The 18148-nt window shown below is 35.6% G+C and overlaps 1 protein-coding gene across 1 annotated transcript; it reads left to right on the top strand.

Moving 5' to 3' along the window:
• On the top strand, positions 11012-17841 carry LOC109840894 (cytochrome b5 domain-containing protein RLF). The gene is made up of 6 exons (XM_020409717.1): positions 11012-11115; positions 11359-11441; positions 13389-13755; positions 14498-14632; positions 17272-17322; positions 17584-17841. Exons 2-6 carry the CDS (start codon positions 11409-11411, stop codon positions 17658-17660), a joined length of 663 nt encoding a protein of 220 aa, XP_020265306.1. The 5' UTR covers positions 11012-11115; positions 11359-11408; the 3' UTR covers positions 17661-17841.

An 18148-nucleotide genomic window follows, 5' to 3' on the forward strand; every position in this document is an offset into this window, starting at 1 on the left:
GCTTTTCCCCCTAAATAAAAGTCAAAATTTTTGGAAAGGCGCCCGACAGCAGATCTGGACCGGGTCTAAGATAAGCCCATTAACCTGACCCTTATTACCAAGGGCTGATGCTTCTTGGGCTTTAAGGCAGTAAGTCGCGGCAAGTTATCCCAAATGCACGTTAATTTGCACATTGACTCTTGTGACCAAGCACCATTGATTTGCACATTTGTAATTAATTTGTTGGAACATTCTGAAGTGTGAATTAAAGGCACAATTCCATGGATTTAGAAATAAATTAACACAAAATAACTTAAATTAGTAGGGTTTTTTTTTGGCATAATAAGAGACTTTTGTCAGGGGAGAAGGAAAGTCCGAGTTCGAGCCCTCAAGTCATCAGAAGACCTCGATCGTTGAAGGGAAAATACCAAGAATTGGAGCCCACCTTAAATTGTTATTAGATGTTAAATGGGTGGGTATGGGTTTAAATGGGCGGGTCATAAATGGGCGGGCATGTTTTGCCCATTTACCCATTTATGGCTCATTTAACATTATTTAAATGGGCGGGTTTTTGCCCGCCCATTTAATAAACGGGTCGCCCATTTGCCCATTTAACTATAGTATATATATATGTATAATACTTTTGGGGTGTTTTTTGTAAACTTTTAGAGGTTTTTTTTTTGTAAACTATTGTGGGCTTTTTGCAAACTTTTTGGGAGCTTTTTGCAAACTTGTTGGGGGCTTTTGATAAAATACTAACAAAGATAGGAACATAAACAAAGATAAACAAATGCAGACAAATTCATGATTGAACCATTTACAAACCTGGATAAAAGTACAGACCTCACACATTTGCAAAATTAACCTCAAATTTCCAAACCAAAAACCAAAAGATCAATAACAACAAAATTGCGAGTATATTTAAATGAATTAAGATAGAAAACACAAGGTATGCAAGGATCTGTATAAGATCAATAACTTGATATAAACGCCATCATAACTATCAGCAACACGATCACGATTAGTAAGGACAATCTACTTAATTACTTGATAAACTAGAAGAGTAGTAAGTTCGTCTATAAACAAAATAGTAGCACAACCATAGTCTACTTATTTCCCATCTTTCAAATGTTCAGGCATGAACAGGATCATGACAGAAGAAAGAAAAGACCAAGAAACAAAGATCAAAAGGGAGGGATTTTACGAGAAAGTAAATCTTGTGAGTATCAGGATTGCGATTACGATTCCAACTCATCCACTTCAATTGAAGCTCTCTGAAATGGATTTTGTCCTCTAACTTGGCTTCAAGTACATCATCCTTACTTTTTACATTGTCAAGACATTTAATACAAAGGGACCCTTGAAGCTCCTTCATGCCCTTCAACTGTGCTACGTCATGACCCTTCAACCTTCTAATATGGAATACCTTCAATCCTCTAATATGGAATACCTTCAATCCTTGAAGATGTGCGAGTCTACCAATTCCAGCTATCCATGAAATTGCTACCTTGCTTGCATTGAGATGACGCAAATTGACTAGATTTGTGATTCCTTTGGGCAAGTTGTGAGGCAGTATTAGTGACTGAAGATGGTAAAGCTTGCACAATGATTTGGGTAAACTACAAATGTAGTTTCCATAGAGATTCAAGTAGCGGAGATGTATAAGATCGCCTATAGAATCAGGCAACTGCGTCATATAACTGTGAGATAAATCTAGCACTTGAATTATTTTCAGAACCTCAAAACTGTATGGAATGCTTTGTGTTAATAATAAGGGTCTGCAGATTCTTCCACTCTAACTCTGAATTAAGGCCATCCCATAATGAAAGAGACAAGTAGCAGACATCTCTTCGAGTTCCATCCAATTTCCTACCTCTATAAACTAAAATGTCATCAAAACATATAGACTGCAAAGGTAGTTGCTCAAAGAATGACCTGGATAGTAAGTGATCAAAGTATTCCTTTCCATTATCCTCCATTAGAATCAGTCCTTGAGCCATCCATATTTGGATTAGTTTGTCAATGTCAAATGCATAACCTTTGGGAAAAACCGAACAATAAGAAAAGCATTGCTGAAGGTGCAAAGGTAGTTGCTGATAACTCAATCTCACATAAGGCATAAGATCACCATAGCCCTTATCCAATTCCAATGATTCGCTTCGTAAAATGCTCATCCAGTACTCGCAATTTAGCTTCTCTCTTAATGCTCCTCCAACCAACTATGCTGCCAGAGGGAATCTCTGCAACTTATCAGTTATTCCTCTGCCAATGCCCTCTAAATCTGGATACGTATTAGGATCTTCATCACCAAATGAAACTGCTAGTAGTAAGCCGGCACTGATATCCATTGCTTAAACTGATCTCTGAATCATGAAACGTACCATTTTTTTTAATACATGACGACCTTTCAGTGAAATTACTCCAGTTACATAGATTACAAAATCTCATATAACAAATGAGAGATGAACTGAAAAGCGAAAACATTATTGCTTACACTTTGTAGAATAATGTACAATAATTGGCTTCATGTAACACCAAAGAGCACCAAATTACAATTTATGTACTACTTATAAACCTCTTAAATGGGTACAACAACAAAAGATACGTGTAATCATTTAATGGAAGGCAATTCAAATACCCACTATTGCAAACTTTATTTTTACTACATTTCTATATAGATAATAGACAAAGGCACAATTTTAATTCAAGAATAGCATTATATCTTCAAGAATCCATCATAATTTTGTGCAAATTATGCCAAACTTGATTAGAATAGACTCTAGTTTAGAAAAAATAAGAACAATTTAAACAAATCAACTGAACTTCATGAAAAAAATAAGAATAGACTCTAGTTTAGAAAAACTTGATTAGAATAGACTATAGTTTAGAATAGCCGATCTATTTATGTAATCTCCTTGATTAGAATAGACTCTAGTTTAGAAAAAATAAGAACAATTTAAACAAATCAACTGACCAAGAGAGCTCGCGGACGAGGGCGGCTAGGGCTTCGGGATTGACTCCGCGATCGCAGAGGGAGATGATGAGGGAGAGGGTGATGCCGGGTCGGAGGCGGCGTCGGAGGCAGAGGAGGAGGGATCAATGAGAACTCAGCCGCCGGAGAGAAAGAGGAAGAGATTGACGGGGGTTCTAGGTTTTTCTTTTGGGAACGCGGGCGGGCAAATGGACACATATATACCGCCCATTTAGTACCCGTTTAGTGTGGATTAAAATGAACCCGCCCAATTAGACACATTTAACTAAATTGGTGGGTTTTGGACGGGCTAAGTGGTAGGCGGGCCGGGTGGGTAAATGGGTATGGGCAGAAATTGCCTTCCCTGACAATTTTTTTAAGGTTAAATACTCTTTCTAGTCAAAACAGGACTATACTCATGAATTTTTGACATTTAGCCAAACGCAAGGAACGATGAGATTTTTTCTAATATTTTTCCTTGCTACAGGGAAACAGTAGGGAACTGGGGCAGATGCGCATTATGGTAAAAGAGGATGCTTCTCTATTATCATGGAAGCACAAAACATATTTTTTTTTACAAATTTTCAGAATAGATACTTTTTAAAAAATAATTATCATTTTCGACTTAGTTACAACTTATTTATCAAATTCAACCTAGTTTAAGCCACGCTAGCTATGTGGGCTGAAACTGAATCGAATTTGATAAATAAGTTCTTAGAACTACACCAGATTGAGAATCCTGTGTAGTTTAGTAGAAATTTAAACTACACGGGATTTTCAAGCTTATAGATTTTAGAACTCTACTACTAAACTACGCGCGATTTGTGAATCTTGTGTAGTTTATAATATATAAACTACATGTGATTCACAAATTTGTGTAGTTGATTTAGTGGTTAATATCTCTAGAGTTTAGTTATGAGTTGAAAAGCCATGAATCGGATCCTAGTCAAGTAATGAAATTCTTTTTTATGTTTAGCTTCTAAATATATAAAATATAAAAATAAAACTAATGTTGGTGATGATGACATTCAAACTCAAAACTATTTAAATAATTGAAATCCGCCTCTTTTGGGGCTAATCAGTTAACCAACTACACTGGATTGTGAATCTTGTCCAATTTTTATTTTATAAACTGCGCTAGATTGGTAATTTATTAGAGTCCTAAACTCTACGATATTCAAAATCCAATAGACTTTTATTTTCTAGTAAACTACACGATATTCTTAATCCAGCAAAGTTTGTACAATATATCTCGCAATTTCGACCTAGTTTCAATCCCGTGGAGTTCATAAAATATATTCCGCAACTTCAACCTAGTTACAACCCACATGGCTAGGTCAAAATTGCTATTGCAATTGGGCCGATTTTGATGACTGAGCTTCTAAGGGGTTGTTTGTTTACCCAAAAATAGTGAGGAAATGGGTGCCACATGGGATTTAGGGAAATGTCAATAGTGTCACATCAGAGTTTGGTTTCAAGGGATTTTCAAATCATAAGTTTGTTTCGTTATGTGATTTAAAGAAATGAGGGTGTCACGTAGGATGCCACATCAAATTTTGAAGAAAATACTTTGAAATGGGTGTGGAAATGTCACATCGAACAATATTTAATTGCCCAAAACATTGTTGAAACAGCGGCTTAAGATTAAAAGACAACATTTAAATGCTAAAATCATTATTGAAATGACGGTTGAGTTCCTTTTTTTTTCAAACAAACCCATTAAATGAAAATGTTGGATTACAAGATAATATTTAAATGCTGAAATCACAATTGAAACGTCAGCTGAGTTTTTCATTTCTTTGATTTCAATATGAAACAATCGAAAAAAAAATTTGCTGCGAACCCTCTGAAATGTCCTGAAATGGGTTTTCAAACACTGCTTTCCATTTCTTCTATTTTTTCGGAAATGTACCAAACAGACCCTAAAAATATCTATTTTGAAAATTTATCCATTTCTTTTACTTCCCTGTGCCTGTATAGGTAACCAATCAGTAGCATGTGATTTGGCTCCCTGCGAGTAGAAGAAGTCGAAACTTTGTGCCTCCTGTTAGATTCCTAATCAACATTCAGCTCAAATAACGGAATCTCTCTTCGCTTGTTGCTTACAATATATGAAACTACCGCAATTCAAGCACAACTCGATTTGCTGCAGAGCTGCAGAAATTCGGATCCATGTGGAGCAACGGATGCATCTAACAGAGAAGGTGAAAACACATGCACACCAACTGCGACAAAACTCCAGCCAACTTACACTCAGAAAATACGAGATTCTAAGCATCTCAATAACTTGAGGTAACAAAACCAACCAAAATCTGAAACATAAGTCTCTTTCACTAATAAAATATCAAAAGGAACAGGGAGCTAAAAGACTGGCAACCACTTTCTCTAATTTAGTCTGCTTCGTCGATGACCTTTGTTCCCAATCCCTTGAGCCCTTCAGGAGGTACCTCGGCAACTGTGACGAGCGAGTAGAGCTCCTCCTTGGCATCCTCTTCTTCGTTTCTCTTGCGGGCAATCCTCACGCGCACTCTCCTTGGAACACTACGGATCCCGCGGCTCCAAATGTGCTTGTTCAGCTTCACGTCCACCCTCACGTCAGTTGTGCCCATTGCCTTCTGAGCGAATTTCCTGATTTCTTTGATGGCCTTGGGAGCCATCTTCTTGAAAGTACTGCAACAGAGTTGCAGCAGAGGATGCCGGTATTAGGTTGGATATAAGCTTAGTTCTACAATAACATGTTTGGAGTCGATGGCTCAAGAAATCCACCAAAAAGTAGACTAGCCAAAAGATCACCAATCTTGATAACAATTTAGTAAGCTTTTAGGTAAATATTACAAGTTTGTAAACCATACCGTGATATAGAAACTGAGAATGGCAATGTTCAAGGTAAGGAATAATAAAAACATAATGTGCTATAAAAACCGATAATTGCAATGTTCAAGGTAAGGAATAAACAACGAAAACGAGCAAGGAAAGAAAGTAACGACTACAACAATCCAAGTAACGAAGAAGTAACCAATTGAAATTGACCCCTGGTAGCTCCTCCATATTATGATAAATGGTTAGAGACCAGAAAGTATTATAGTTTTTACCATATATGATGATTTAATTTTTTTTCCGTCATTGATTTAAATAATGTAGTTAAGAACATTCAAAATCAAATATGAAATGGCCAGAATTCCCAAAAGCTCTCATTCAATGTGGATATAATCTTTGCCCAGGATGAAACTAATTTTGAATGAACATCCAGCTCGATACCATCACTAGTAGTATAACGTGATAAGACATCACCACAAAGGAGAACAAAGGGATGCTGCAAACAGCAAACCAGTTACGCAAGATTTACTACAATTAATTAAAATAAGCTAAACCTACAAGTTTTCTGATTATTCTGTAAGGAGAATCATTAGTGCAACAGCTTAATATCACCAGACTCCCTCAAAACTCAATTTAAAACTAACACGGTAGGGAAGGTCACTCCAAAAAACATGTTGCATGGAATGGCGAGTTAAACAAATAATAGATGCCGAAAATCACGTGTAACATATGGATGTGGATCATCATAACTGAAGATGCATATGTACAAAATGATGCAGAGAAGAAAGCCGCATTCCCATACCATAATACGAAAAATTATTTGGGATCTCCATACAATTTTCCTAGTTGTGAGTTTTACCATACATGGGACAACAATGTCAAGTTTTTCATGTGTGCCAAAGTGTTCAATGTTGTAGATTTCAAACTTGAAGGATATGCAAACATATTTACATGTATAATTTATTGGGCTCATATTCATGGATAACAACATTTTATTTACTGCAAACATTCTAGAGTATAACATACTAAAGATAAGACATGCCACAAGTTTGCATGATATCAAGAGCAAAGGAACAATGTTTCTCAATGCTTCCAATTTCTATCATTACCTTTTGGATCCTTTAATGATTTTATTTTACAGTCCCCTTCCCTCTGCTTCTTTTCACATGAATCAGGTCTAGTTTCAAGTAATGACATATATCTTACAGAAAATTTATACACTTGTATTAGGCTAATGCTAGTTGTTGCATAAAGATTAACATGAAAAACTTGGCTCATTTCTTCTTGGTCTTTTCTGACCGGGGTTGAGTGGCCTTTTTTGGGTGGGGGTGGGGTGCGGCACGGTTAGGGGGGGATCTAGTTGGTATTATTTGCATTTGACAACGTCTGAGTTTCTAATGCGATCAGCGCCTAGGCTGGGTTGGTAGAGGGAGGGATGCAGTAAGGGGAGGCACAAAAAAACTAAAGTGCCTTCGGTAAAGGGTTTTAGAAGGGAAAGTAGAGTGAGTTAAGGTGAGGTAGACTTAAAATCAACTAGAACAGTCTTTCTAGAAGCTCACTATGAAGAAACAATCGCAAAGGGAAGAGAAACTGTCGATTTCCCTTCCTCTCCTTTTACCGCTCAATTTAGGGTGTGGGATTTTAGCCTAAAATTTTCCCACCTTCCCCGCCTCTACACTCCCAATAAAACTCCCAAACAAAGTTAAACTCAAATTTCACTTCCCCTTCCCTTCTCTACCCTCCATCCAAACACAGCATAGATGAGGAGAGAGAAAAATCCCTCAAATTGAAGGGATTCAAGAATAGAGAGAAAGTGAACTACAAAGTGATGGGTTTCTTCTCTTCTTCCCTTCTACCAAACAAAAAACACAAGATGTATATACTTCCTTGCACCTTATTGCACCTTCTCTCACCTCACCTTCCCTCTTCGTTCACATACCAAACCATGCCTTAATGGATGATCCACTTGCTAATAAATCATTAGCTCTATCATACAGCTCTACGAGTAATTAACAGATAATTGTGAATGTTTTTTGCTAAATTGTCATGATGCCATCCTTTCTTTGAAATATAATCTGAATGGCTCACTCGCACGTATCAGATATAAACCAACAGTCAATAATACATAATTGCAGACTGTTCCACAAACACAACAACCTTTCACTACACTTTTAAGGCAATATGGAATCAACCCAAGGCCAGTTCGTTATTAAAAATGGCATCCATGGGTACGTTTAATTGAATCGCAAAATACGTCAGTCACATTCTTCTACTTAAAAGGCAATGTTTTGCATAGATTGCTCCCATAACCCAGAGTGCATACACCTCTAGAAGTCACTATTAAAGCTTGTAGCAATAGTTATTTAACTTAACTAATGCCTGGGTAATGGATACGCATAAGCTAGGGTTTATGACAATGATCGCATTTAACTGACTTCCTCTCAAGAAATGAAACTCTTGATCCGATCAATCGTAATAAATCGATCAAATCAAAATCTTTTCATACAAAATGAACAGATTTAACTAAAAAGATTTGATCTTTTCTACCCAAGTAGTTAGATCCGTAGAAAGTAGGGGGGAATGGGGGGGGGGAGGGGAATGGAAGAGGAGTCTCTTGTGGAGGTTGACGGTGTACTCTCTCGTCACCACCTCCTCCTTTCTCCCTTTGCTCCCCTTTTCCACCATTTTTACCGCGCTCGTTCTCTAACAAAACCCCTAATTTTGAGCTCTAGCGGCTTGAGGAGCGAACCCTAGGCTCTTGAGGATGATATAAGACGATGCCCTTGCGAAATCTCATTAATGCCCCTCACTGTATTCGCTTCTTCTGCGAGTCAGTTTATATAAAATGGGGGTGATTTTGTCAATGGATTAAGTGTAGTGCATTTGGGCTCAAGAAAGTTCCGTAACTACCCGATATGGGTATGGTCCATCTGGATTCTGGATCCGAAGCCCAAAACAATGTCGAAGTTGGTCGGGTTTGTTGTATTACCCGTCCGGAAAACAATCCCCGCTTCATGCCTCTAGGGTTTTTTTAGATACAGTATAATGCACGCGCTTTTCACGTAATAATATTTGTTCATGTCCTTAATATGTTTTGTGGATAGAAAAATGACGAACTTATGTAATGCACAAAAATGAAGATCTAAAATAAAGAATTAGAAATAAATTTTGACTATTCTAGAGTAAGATCATGCGTACCGGAACGAATATTAGCAATACCGTTTTCATCATTAGTTGCTAAATTTCTCAAGCTGAAGGATTCAATAGTGAAAATAATAGTATGGATATGTAAATCTTATCAAGGGCATCACATAGTACAAACATATTCATATGCTTCATAATCCGATGATTTAGAAAGTAGCAATATTAACAATCAAATTCAAAAAAATAATAGATAGTAGAATGAGTAGAAAGTTGAGCTAAGCTAATTTCCCCCGGAAGTGAAGGGCAACCTCGTCGCAGACACAAACATAAGCCTCAAACAGTCTCAAAGGTGTTGAGACAGACATGAGGGTCTTCATGAGAGTCTTGAATATCAAAGATTTAGGTGCCCCATGATCGGGGCATGGACTTTGCGGTAGCAACGGTGTGGTTATGTTGGCTTTGTTTTTGCTAGTTAGGCGCCTTTGTTGGCTTTATTTCTATTGGTTGTGGTTGTTGTTTTTATTTGTTTCTGTTGTAGCCATAAGAGATGAAAGTTTAATACTTTGTTGAAACAAAATGTACATGGTAAATTTTAATACATTAGCTGTTAAAGCAAAGAATACTTTTAATTTTGTACTTACAATTATAACTTCACCGAGTGTTATACATCACTTGCACCATCCATCTTCGCCCCACTCATTCTTTCCCATCCTCTTGAACTTCGGATTTTCCAAAACATATGTGCCCTTTGCCTAATGATTCAGGAAAAAAATGAAGTTTAAATAAGGAATCAATAATTATTCATATGGGAAGTGGAATAGGTAGAGGGCAAGGATGAGGAAATGGTTTTTCTAAGGTAGGAGGTTGGAAAAAAGTAATTATTATTTAGCAATTACTCTAGACGATAAAGTGGCAACAGTTCACCTCTCAGTCAATCGAACTCAACAAGAGAACGAAAAGGGTAATTTATCTGTCCAAATTGTTTCTCTCAATTACTACTGCACCATTGAATTTTTAAAAAGTATTCGAATGAGAATGTGAATAAAGGGACTTTGATGAATACTCATTCAATTGACTGGTATTTTTTAAAGAAATTTAACATATAACATGTTATGTATGTATATACGGTATTGTACACATGTATAGATATGAAATTCTCGGAAAGAGTAATTATCACATTTATATTGAGCATTTATGTGTATTCGTGTATATATGTATGTGCGTATGAATATGGTGAGGGATATTTTTGCAAAAAAAATGTTTTAGCATGCTGCAAACTTTTATAATACTATTTATGGAATCATTGAGAGCCTAAGAAACTAATTAAATCTTATTATTATGATGATGTGCAATTAATTTAATTTAATCCAATTTAAGATTCATTGAATCAGAGTTTGTGATAAATTAAATAAATAAAATAATTAAAGTTGGATTTATCAAATTTGAGACGGGGTAAAAAGGACAATCAAAAGTTCTAACACCACAATCTTCTTTTATATGTAGTATATATATAGATTAATCTTCGACATCATCAATATTTTGATAATACTAGTCTCCCAAATCTTCATATTTTGATATTAATCCTTTGAATTTGAATTATATCAATATATGTTGATATTAGTGTCTTTGACTAGTTGGGGTTATTATAAATGCTAAAGAATATTTCGTTACGTTTAATTTTTTTTCTTTTAATTGACAGTTATACCCCTTAGTCCTAATACCCAAATCCACAAAACTTTTAAAATTAAACCCGACAAAAGCCCCAAAGTGAACTCATTTTACCTCTCTTCTTCTCAACTGTCCATCAACGGCGAACCAATTTTCTTAAACGGTTTTTCTGCGAAAAATGTGGGAACGGGGAGAGAAGGGAATTTTTTTGCACAGGAATTAAATGGGAGAATTTTGGAAATTAACCAGGATTGAAGGTTTTGAATAATAAAATCAACAAACAAACTAATAGCGGCATATCAGTAAGTAACCAATGCAATTTGGGGAGCTAATATTAAACATTTGAAAGATTTAGGGGTAGATAGTAAAACATTATTGCTAGAAGGGACTAACAGGTAAAATTCCCTTTGACCAAATGGTCGAAGAGGACCGAAGAATTTCTTCATTTTCTTCCCTTTTTCTTGCTCCCTGTGTAATTTCCTTGATCATCTCTCTCTCCTCATTTTCTCAGCATCCACGTTTCTTAGCCGTGAAAGGTAATCATATCACTATTTTTTTTTCTTTTTTCTTGTATAAATCATCTGCTGATCATATATCTTCAGAGTTTCTTCCCCGACTTTATTCAACTAGCCCAAATTTGATGCAGACTTAGGTTTTATCGGATATATATCGTAGATTTCTTCGTTTTTGCAATAATTTAGGGTTTCTTTTAGAAGTATTTGGTATCTTTCTCAATCTATTCATTTTGGCCTGAAAATTTGAAATATTTTTTTTATTAGGGTTCGGATTACAATAAAGGTTGAAATTTTTCACATCGAGAGAGCTGGACATGAGCGATTCTAGCGATTTCACCTTTTGCCAGGTAAGAGTTGATTACCCTCTGCGCTTGACCTTATGTGATTTGAGTAGCTTGCGGAAATGCAACCAAGGTCACATTTTGACTTGAGCTTGGTGACAAAACTTGTTGCTGTTAACTTTGTTAACATGCAAATGTTCACAAAAAAACTAAAATTAAGCTTCCTATCTTTGTATATTTCATGGGCGTAAATGCTTGTGCTGCATTAGGTTGCTGGTTTGCATGTGATTAGCCTTTGTAAAGTAACTGGATTTCATATTCCTTTCTTTTTTTTATTCTGTGCTTTTAATGTATTAGAGCGAGTTATTTTGTTTTAGAAGGAAGTTAATGTAATGTAGCTCAGTTATTACCTGAGAATCATGATGAAAGGGCACACCATCAAACATTATAACACGTGACAACTTGAATAAATACGAACGTCAAGAAGTATGATGTTGTATGCCTGTTTGAGGCAGAGATGGCTTCATGATCAGTGCCCATGCTACAATATAAGGAAGCTCTGACTTGTTGTATACATGAAACCATTGATTTAACCGATCCAACTCAGATTAAACTGGATGATCTCCTATAGTCAATGTATACTTCGATACGTATGATATACATGTATGCAATATGTATCTGATTCTTGGATATTCCTATACTTTGTAGATACTCGTGCACATATGTCATGATCTAGAAATTTATAATGCGTCCCAAGAGTATAAATTTGTTTAGCGATGTACCAAAGCGGATAGGAGTAAAAAATAGTAGCGCACGGATATACACTTTCATTTTATTTCTAGATGTTCTTTTACATGATTTATTCATCAAAGTTATGTGTGTCTTTTAGCCACTATAGTCTTACATATCCATTTACATGTATGCAACGATAATTTTCACTCATTATGATTTTTTATTGTTGTGTCCATGACGTGTGCATTTCGTAGATTTTGAAACCTGCAATATCAGAGTTTGCTGGTTGGATTGTATTCATACTTCTTAACCCTATGATGCAACCTAATGATCTCATTTCCTCTAGTTCTTTTTGGTTAGTACTTGACATACTATACAGTATACACATTAACTTCTCTCCCATTTCCTTTCGCTTTATCCTTTTGATTCTACTTTCTTTGTTGCTTTCTGATTTACTCTTCCAATCATCGCCAACCATTGTTTACTGCTGACATGGCTTTTTATACAGTATACACATTTTTTTTAATGGCGCATCTCATGATTTGCTATATTTGTTACTTTTTCTTAGTATATCTTATGAGTTATAATACTTTTGTTTATTGCCTCTTAAATAGGATTCATATAACTTTTCAGGTTGCAGCTTGTTGATCATTATTTCAAATTGTCCTGTATATTGGGTCTATCATATAATCTTAGCTCCTCAATGTTATTTGCAAAAAATGCTTGGAATTAGCTTGAAAACGTACATGCTTGCACTGCTCCTATCCTCCACTCTCTCACAATTTACTTTAATTCTCATTCTGATAGTAAAGTCCAGTTCGTCCTTGGTTGCATGCTACAATTTTCTGCATATAAATGCTCTGTTTTGTATTAAATGTGCATGCTTAACTTTTGTACTACTATTTGGAGGATATACTCATAATTGGCAAATGTCACTTTTTTATACAGACACCTCTGTTCAGTGGCTTGTACTTTGATACTTGGCAATGCTTAGCATTTTGGTAGCCTTTCAACATCTCGTGCTTCTTTGGCACTTCTGTTGCTGATATGATTAGTCACTATTGCAATTTGCACAAATCCCAGTTTCCTTGTAGTCTTAATTTTTCAGCTTACTGTAGCAATGCGAGTTAAAGGTGTCTTCATCCTTAAGATGCGTTGATTATTACCATTGGCATGATTCTTGGTTTTTATCATCGGAGCCAGAAACTCTTTTTTATGCTTAGATGTTTACTCTCCTTGTACGGACCTATATTATAACACTTCCAGGTTGTCATTCTGTAGGTTGGCTTGCAATCCAATGATGATCATTTGGAGTCACCTGAAAAAGTTCCCAACATCAGCAAGATCAACCTTGATGAAAGTTCCAAGGATGGTGTGAATAATCATATTAACAATGCAATCCAAGACAACAAGTCACATGACAATGAAACAAAGTGCCCAGAGTTCAGTGCTTCTCCATGTAACAATGGTGGTGAGTTGGACTCATCAACAGCAAAATTGATGGAGAAAACTGGACATGCACAGGAGGGGGTACAGGAAAAGAAACCCACTGTGAAAAAGCCTGCAGCAAGAGCAAAGGTCCCTTTTGAGAAAGGGTATAGCCAAATGGACTGGTTAAAACTTACTCGTACTGATCCTGACCTTGCAGGTACAAAGAGTTTTAGGCTTTTAGCTAATTTATAATCTCCTCTGCAAACCTTTTAGTTTGACCTATATTTCACATTGCTGGCAATGTTATCATCAACGATATATGACTGCCTCCAAATGTGGTGTATGAGACACAAACACAATAGTTAAAATCTGGGATTCTTTTAATTTAAGTCAAAATACTAATTTCTAGCGCCCATCTTAAATTGTTGGAACAAAACTTGACGATTATAAGTACCGTTCTATGGAAATAATGTTTATAAGCAGTGCTTATAGAACATTATGTTTTTTCAAAGATGCGGGCAATTGGTTCATTGATGATATTAGCTTCTGATTCTTTGAAACTTAAAAATGTCATCGTTTACTTGATTCCAAGTTTCATACATCTATTTTTGACGTTTCATTATTTATTTATTTTTTGTTATGTTTGGACAGTTTTCATCACCTCTATTCGATTAGGTATTTTCGCGTAAGAAGTATGTGATTATATATCACCTATGACTGTTTTACTTGTTGACTTCCATCTATTGTTGTTTGTTGATTGTTGACTATGTGAATAATGTGTCCATATTCCCCTTTAGTTTATTAAAGCTATATTGATGCCCACACCAGCTAGAATAGTTGTTAATTTAACCAAAAATGTCCATCATTTTTATAATACTAGAAAGGTCAGCTGTGATATTCTCACATGTTTCTTCAACTCCATTGCATTAACTTTGTTTTCTATGACTGTACAACTTCAGGGCTTAGAGGACGGTCGAATAGACGGCTCATTTCCTTGGATGAAGTTAAACAACATAAGACAGAAGGTTCTGTGTGGACTGTTTTGAAGGGTCGTGTTTATAATATTTCTCCGTATATGAAATTTCATCCTGGAGGTACGCATATCTTTATCTCCTTATGATCAATGAAATTGTTATATTTTCTTCTAAATTTTACTTTTTTAATGGCTCTGCTGATAGTGTTTTAGTTTGTGAGACATTGTTTTAGTAATGTAATGATGCATGGATAGTTGCTTAGATTTTTATTTTATTAACTCCATTAATTTTGAAAATCTAATAATTTTGCATGAGAAGGAAACTATGTGCAATTGTTGTGATAATGAGCACCATCCATTATAGCAAAGTAGAAAGGAACATAATCCTCCTCAATAATATGGGTTGCTTCTAAACAGGTAGATAAAGATGCTCATGTCACAATTGTATCCATGTACAAAAGCAAGCAAGGGGAACATAAAAGTTTAGTAAATAACTATTCCCACGCTGGAAATGGTTCATTAAGGAGGAACAATCAGATTTGTCAATATGACAGTAGTCTTATTGTTTTTAATGCTTATTCCCTTACTTTAATAGCACATCTGTTCACCCTTCCTAGGTCCAGAACCTACAAATAGAAGGGCATGTTTTAATGTGTGAAAAGTATAAGTCCACGCGCAGTAAATGGTTTTGCTTAGGTGATTTTACAACCTTTTTTTTTGGTATGCTCTTCAAGCGCATCAATGATTCCATACACTGCAGAAATAGGAAGATATAAGAGGAAAGACTAGTTGGAATAGAGAGAAGGAAAGAGGAAGAAACATTATTGTGGGGATCTTCTGGAGTGGGAATTAGCCTCTGAGAAATTAAGGTAAAAAATGACAATGGCTAACATTGTAAGTTTCAGTGTCGTCCTCCTCCACAGAAGAAGGAATTGGTATCTTATTCTGAAATTCCCCCTATCAGAGTTTCAGGAAAACGTTCTCTCTGAGCTTGTAAGTGGTGGTGGTCTATAAAATATAACGATAAGTTGAGGTCCATTTTCTACAATGCATAAGATTTTAGGATCTGAAAAGTATTTTAAGAATTACTAAATTTTTATTGGAATTTTTGACACATAATTCTGTAATTGTATTTTTTATATATTGTTGAGCTATATATAACTTATGAAGTTTGACTTTAGATTTTATTTAATTTGCAATGGAAAGACACTTAGCTAGTTAGCTTGGTTGTAACTGAATCATGTACAAACCTATGGTTTATCACATAATAGTAACTAGGATAGGGTGTTTAGTTTTTTGTATCTGTAATATATCTATATATGGTACAAGGATGGCAATTTTTGTGATGTCAATCAGCATAGTGCTAAAAAATATGTTTATGTGGCAGTACAGATATTAATTAAGATTTGTAATTGGATGTTTCTTACATGTAAACTATTTGAATAGGTGGTCCAATTAATGTCGTTTTTGTGATGCGAATTGAAAAGAAAATCTAAAAAAAGGTCGAGGTTCATCTAATGCAATTAAAAGGACCTGTGATCCAAAATCAATCATCAAACTGAACAATGACCTCTTTAGTTACTGGATATGGCTTGGATTTAGTTCTCCCACCCCTTATCGAACTTCTATCTTGATTCAAACATGTATGAATTGAAGGGTTGTATGGCAATCTTACATTGACCCTCTTGAGATCTTACTGGTTTGCTGCGGTGCCTGCAAACATGGCCAGGTGAATACCAGGTCCTTCATGTTTGTCCACTGGTTGACAGGGTCTTCATAGTACATGTGTGTATGTTTATATCGGTATAACACTCTGCAGTGTTAGGTAACACCTTTCTTGTGGCGGACCCTACATCAACCTTGCTGAAACCTGATGTGTTTGCTGCTGTACCTGGAAAATTGGTCATACCAAATGCCTCATCTTATCCAATAGTAGCATGTATGTGCATCAGTGCATATATATTTGTAAAAACAAAGGCTATGAGTTGCAGGTGTAGGATATTTCTTAATATTCCCTATATTGGCCTTGAAAAATAGTAGATGGACATTCCAGGTAGTTGATTCTCAATATTCAAATATAATGATTGACATTATTTTAGAGATACATGGGAAATCATGTAATTTACATGGATCAGGTGGATCATTTATTCTGCTGTACTTTACATTTTGCAGCCGCTTTGATGCTTTGAGTAAAAGGTTCTCAAACCACTTGTTTTTTTGTCTTTTTTAACATTTTCTAAATATTTTTTATCTTTTTGGGGGAGTGATGATCGTCGTGATTGGCTTGGATGGCCCACCATGTATTTGAAACTTCGTGCACCACCTCATTATATCTAACAGATAGAAATGGTTTTGGACTTGATACATTTCTGTTGAGTTTTTCGTCAGAGTAGTGTCACACGTTTCTTTCCTGTGTTATTTTATTTTCTTGATTTTATATTGAATGATAGATTTTAATGTATTACGTGCAGAATCTTTAATATGTTGAATAATTTAAAGGACTAAATATGCTGGAAGGCGAACTTCTGAGACAGAAGAAGTTTAGCTTGTGTATATATGTTAAACCCCGACCATTGAAAGACGAAAACTCCCAGTGTCTCAGTTTTTTTAAGTTCTGAAATATTTGTGTTGTTTACAGGACTAACTATTCTTTAACATCCTTTTTCCTATAACCTTACAGGGTATACAACAAATATATACTAATTTATTTACTTCGGAGTGTCAAATTCTATAACAATTCATATTAATTCTATTTGGCAGGTGTTGATATGCTTATGAAGGCGGCTGGAAAAGATTGCACTGCTTTGTTCAGTATCCTTAGTAGATTTTATTCTTCATTCTTTTACATAGTAGTCATTAACTTCTATTACTAGCTGCCACTAGCTATTTTAGGAGTGAAAAATATACACACAATCCAAGGGCTAATTCCTACCACTTCTGTTAATAGGTTGAGATTATGAGACGTTGAATTAGAAATCACCCCTTTTACTTTCAAAAATTACTTTTAGTTAACAATACTGGATAGTTGATTTTTCCCCCCAACTTTTTGATGGTCCTTAATTCCTTTCCTAGACAAATATCATGCGTGGGTGAACGCTGAGTTCCTTCTAGAGAAGTGCCTTGTCGGAATGTTAGATGATACCGTCTGAAGGGCCATGGATCAGACTCAGTGATTCAACTCTATTCTCATATTGATTCCATTGTACCAATTCATTAGACCTCAACTATATATACGGAGGCGAATACGCTTATAAGGTAACTATGTATAAGAAAACTATTTCCTCCTTGGGTTGATTGAATTTGTGCTATTTGAGGAAGAATTTCTTTATACGATGTAGTTTGTACAAGAAAATTCTTTTATTTTATTGCGAATGACAAATGTGTACATCTTATGCAAATGTAGTTTGCACAGATAAAGATCACGAAAACCCTCGGCTATCGCACAATATTCTTGAATCAGGTTACGCCCTCTGCTAACCCTAGGTTACAAGAATATTGGCCCTCTCTCTATTACATCTTCTCTCTACCTTCTTCTTTTTAGTTTTTCCTCCAACAAAAGAAGAATATATATAGGAAAACCAAAACCCTATCTCTAGCCTAACTTCCTAATTATAATAGGATTTAAACTCCTAATCAT

The sequence above is a fragment of the Asparagus officinalis genome, chromosome 5 (assembly GCF_001876935.1).
Source record: "Asparagus officinalis chromosome 5, Aspof.V1, whole genome shotgun sequence".
NCBI classification, from domain to species: Eukaryota; Viridiplantae; Streptophyta; class Magnoliopsida; order Asparagales; family Asparagaceae; genus Asparagus; species Asparagus officinalis.

Bases quoted from the DNA above. Each gene is read 5' to 3' on its own strand.
- LOC109840894 (XM_020409717.1), top strand. From the start codon at position 11,409: ATGAGCGATTCTAGCGATTTCACCTTTTGCCAG. The intron at 11,442-13,388 runs GTAAGAGTTGAT...GTCATTCTGTAG, and splicing joins GCGATTTCACCTTTTGCCAG to GTTGGCTTGCAATCCAATGA. The intron at 14,633-17,271 runs GTACGCATATCT...TCTATTTGGCAG, and splicing joins TATGAAATTTCATCCTGGAG to GTGTTGATATGCTTATGAAG.